The sequence below is a fragment of the Sinocyclocheilus anshuiensis genome, unplaced genomic scaffold (assembly GCF_001515605.1).
Source record: "Sinocyclocheilus anshuiensis isolate Anshui unplaced genomic scaffold, SAMN03320099.WGS_v1.1 scaffold2464, whole genome shotgun sequence".
Lineage (NCBI taxonomy): Eukaryota > Metazoa > Chordata > Actinopteri > Cypriniformes > Cyprinidae > Sinocyclocheilus > Sinocyclocheilus anshuiensis.
In genome coordinates this window covers 63,278-67,261 of record NW_015542484.1, presented here as the reverse complement: position 1 = coordinate 67,261, position 3,984 = coordinate 63,278, and the positions used below count along the sequence as shown (strand labels likewise).

General features: G+C 39.2%; 1 protein-coding gene across 1 annotated transcript; it reads right to left on the bottom strand.

Moving 5' to 3' along the window:
- Positions 1-1,642: 1,642 nt before the first annotated feature.
- On the bottom strand, positions 1,643-2,686 carry LOC107693997 (myosin-7-like). Its single transcript, XM_016493612.1, has 3 exons — positions 2,549-2,686; positions 2,048-2,197; positions 1,643-1,834 (listed from the first exon to the last, which is right to left on the bottom strand). Exons 1-3 carry the CDS (start codon positions 2,669-2,671, stop codon positions 1,643-1,645), a joined length of 465 nt encoding a protein of 154 aa, XP_016349098.1. The 5' UTR covers positions 2,672-2,686.
- Between the last annotated feature and the right edge of the window lie 1,298 nt (positions 2,687-3,984).

Genomic DNA, 3,984 nt, shown 5'->3' with positions numbered 1-3,984 from the left:
TGATTTTCTGTCTTTCTTTTGTTGCTTGATTAACATCAATGACTCGGACAATAGCAACTAAATTAGGCTGCTGTCCCTTTAAAACCGAATGCAGGGATGCAATGTACTGATACACGTTCTCCCTACTGTTTACGTTCACTTAAGACGTAATCAACTGTGTTTACGTGAATACTCGTCAAAACGGACAATTTGACATCATTTTGTGTGTAATTCTCCGTTCATGCAACACGAAAGAGTACTCGCACGCTGTGAGACGCACTTTCTGTGTGTGTATGCTTCAGTATCTGCGCTCAGAAAAACGGGCTGAATTGAGTTCTCTCTTGCGTCAGCTTTATAAGTGAGAATTAGTATCTTGTAGTTTATGCGCAAGGAGACCGTAGAATGACATAGAATGGTTCCTTTGTGCATACAATTCTCCCTAGAGAGAAGGGCCCCCCGAGTCTTGTTATGGTAAAGAAAGAAAGCCCACTTGTATTTTTCCAGATGTTTCTAATCTGAGGGTCTGTATACTTCAGCCATGTAGGCATTTTCCACACAGGCATATGTGATGATTATGGAAGAATAACTGGATATATAAATTGTTATATTCATAATGATTACACTCGAACACTTCCTATTTTGACCAATAAAAATCTTCGACACATTTTCGTCTCATTTTTATTCATTGACGAAAATGTCAATAGATTTACGTCATAGTTTTTGTCATTCAAAAAGAGATTTAGTTCGTTATCGTCTCATTGTCATCGGTGAAAAAAATGTCGTTGATGAAAATTATGACAAAAATTATTCGTCAACGAAATTAACCCTGGTCTGGAGGGATTTCAGAGAACAGTGTCTTGACGAATGTTTTGGGGAAGAGTATTCCACAATCTTGGAGCCACAACACTGAAAGCCCTAGCTCCCATAGTCACCAGACAAAACTTAGGGGTGACTAACAATCCCTCACTAGAAGATTGTAAGGAGCGGGCAGGAATATAAGGCAGGAGTAAGTCAGATAAATATGTAGTACCAAGGTTATGGAGAGCTTTATAAGTGAGAATTAGTATCTTGTAGTTTATGCGCAAGGAGACCGTAGAATGACATAGAATGGTTCCTTTGTGCATACAATTCTCCCTAGAGAGAAGGGCCCCCCGAGTCTTGTTATGGTAAAGAAAGAAAGCCCACTTGTATTTTTCCAGATGTTTCTAATCTGAGGGTCTGTATACTTCAGCCATGTAGGCATTTTCCACACAGGCATATGTGATGATTATGGAAGAATAACTGGATATATAAATTGTTATATTCATAATGATTACACTCGAACACTTCCTATTTTGACCAATAAAAATCTTCGACACATTTTCGTCTCATTTTTATTCATTGACGAAAATGTCAATAGATTTACGTCATAGTTTTTGTCATTCAAAAAGAGATTTAGTTCGTTATCGTCTCGTTGTCATCGGTGAAAAAAATGTCGTTGACGAAAATTATTCGTCAACGAAATTAACACTGGTCTGGAGGGATTTCAGAGAACAGTGTCAAAACATCCAGTCAGCATTCGTTCTGTTGCAGTGGTTGAAAATGTCTTGTTAATGACTGATCCGAGGTGAAGGGATGAGTGGAAAGTGGCAGTAAATGATTTTATTTGTTAGTGCAGTGTAGTTCAACTCAGTGAACCTTGATGGGTGTGGGCTACACCAGCAGGAGAGCACAGCAGGTTCAGTCCCATCAACTCTGGGACACTGGACAGTGGATTTCTGCTAGTAGGGATATGGTTCAGTGGCACAATGTGCAGCCAATACCTTTGCAGCAATTGCATTGGGGAACTTTCAGTGTTGTTGCCAAACTTTGCTGACTTCATGCCTCAAATAATTGAGGCTGTTATTGAGATAAGTGTGAGAGGGGGAGGGGTCATGTGATACATTTAAAGACACACCTCTTCTGCAAGTTCTAATCCACAACCATCCAAACACCGGAAAGAAAAAAACAAGCTCTCCAACTCATACACCTTCAGTAGAGAGTTATTGACAACTGTCATATCTAAGACTGTATTTAGCCTGTAATTTACCCTGGACTCCAGTTTCTGGAGCTGTTTCTTTCCACCCTTCATGGCCAGACTCTGCAGGTTTTTGACAGTCACCTCCATGTTCTTCTTCATCCTCTCCAGGTGAGCACTGGTGTCCTGCTCCTTCTTCAGCTCCTCAGCCATCATGGCAGCCTGAAATATAAGCCAATGAAAACGAGCTAACCAATATAGATAGAATTAGCTTCCCTGAATGTTATCAATGTTACCACATGCAGCTAAACAAAGTCAAATAACTGTTTAAATTAGAATAGAGCAACAGAATGCAAAAACTCACATCAGTGATGGCCTTCTTGGCCTTCTCCTCTGCATTTCTGGCCTCCTGGACTACATCATCCACCTCACCTTGAACTTGGAGCAGATCAGCCTCAAGCTTCTTCTTGGTGTTAATAAGACTTGTATTCTGCAGGATTTAAGCAGGTAGTTTAGTGTACATTTAACTAAAACTCTGTTATCATGTAACCTGAATTTGCTCCAAACCCCCACATCAGTGATGGCCTTCTTGGCCTTCTCCTCTGCATTTCTGGCCTCTTGGACTGTATCATCCACCTCACCTTGAACCTGGAGCAGATCAGCCTCAAGCTTCTTCTTGGTGTTAATAAGACTCATATTCTGCAGGATTTAAGCAGGTAGTTTAGTTTATATTTTACTAAAATTTTATCATGCAACATGAATTTACTACAGGATTGTTTTGAACGCGTTAACTGGGAGTTGTTCCGGGCTGCTTCTGATGATGACACTGAAGCCTACTCGGACACCAAGAAGTGTGTAGAAGACGTGTGTAGTAAATAGGGGACCACTAAATGACAACATTTTTAATTGACGACGACCTCTGACCTCTCACCTCAGGACCCCTGCGTCCCGTTCACCTTTGACCTATTAATAATCTCCAGATGTCAGTATGTCATATTTTTTTAGCATAATTAGACTTCCGGCATTGACTCAGCGATCTTGCATATCCTCCGGGGATCAATATGAAGACTGATCAATTTCGAACAGTGACAGGTCATAAATGATGTCCTGAGATGCATTTTTAACTCTCACATCTGGCGTTATCTGTTGACCACATGCGGGCATCCGGCCACATTCCGTCACAGGGTGTGTTGTGGTCTCTCCCCCTCTCTCTCTCTACGGGATGTGAGAAAAAGAAGATTCTAATGATGAACAAACAAAATCAAAATAAATAAAAAAATAAACCATTTTAAGAGACCAAAGCATATTGTGGGCCCCAACTATGCTTTCTCTCTCTCTTACTCTCTCTCTCACATTGGCATTTCTTTATTATGTAGCTAAAGTTTTGTTGTTGTTATATTAATTTAATTATTTTCATTAATACCCCTAGATTATTTTTTTTGTCATTATTAATTGTTGTTGTAATAGTTTAATGTAATAAAACCATTTGCTTTGATTAGACTTTGTTGTCTGATCCCTCTTTTATGTTGCAACCTTAAACGAGTGGGTCGTAACAGTCATGTAAGAAAAAGTTCTATGTTCCATGTTTTATGAAGGCTTTCCATAGACCTAATGATTTTAATGCTGCGTCAAGCCCTAAACCTATCCATCACCGTAAACTTTCTGCATTTTGATATTTTCAAAAACATCATTTAGCATAATTTATCATTTAAAAACCTGTTATGCTCAAGGGGACAAATTTCGCTCATGTCAATCATTGATGTATTACTACACAGCAAGGGGTAGATGAACCACACACACATCTGGTTTGTGGGGACACTCCGTAGGTGTAATGATTTTTTACTGTAAAAACTGTACACCTATCCATCAAACAAAAATGTCTGCATTTTTAGATTTTTCTATGTTTGTAAGCAATTTTAATTATGAGTACTCAAGAAATTTCATCATGAACCATGTTTGCATTGTTATATCAGAGTAATATCCGTGTGGAGCCCAACATTCAATCTACC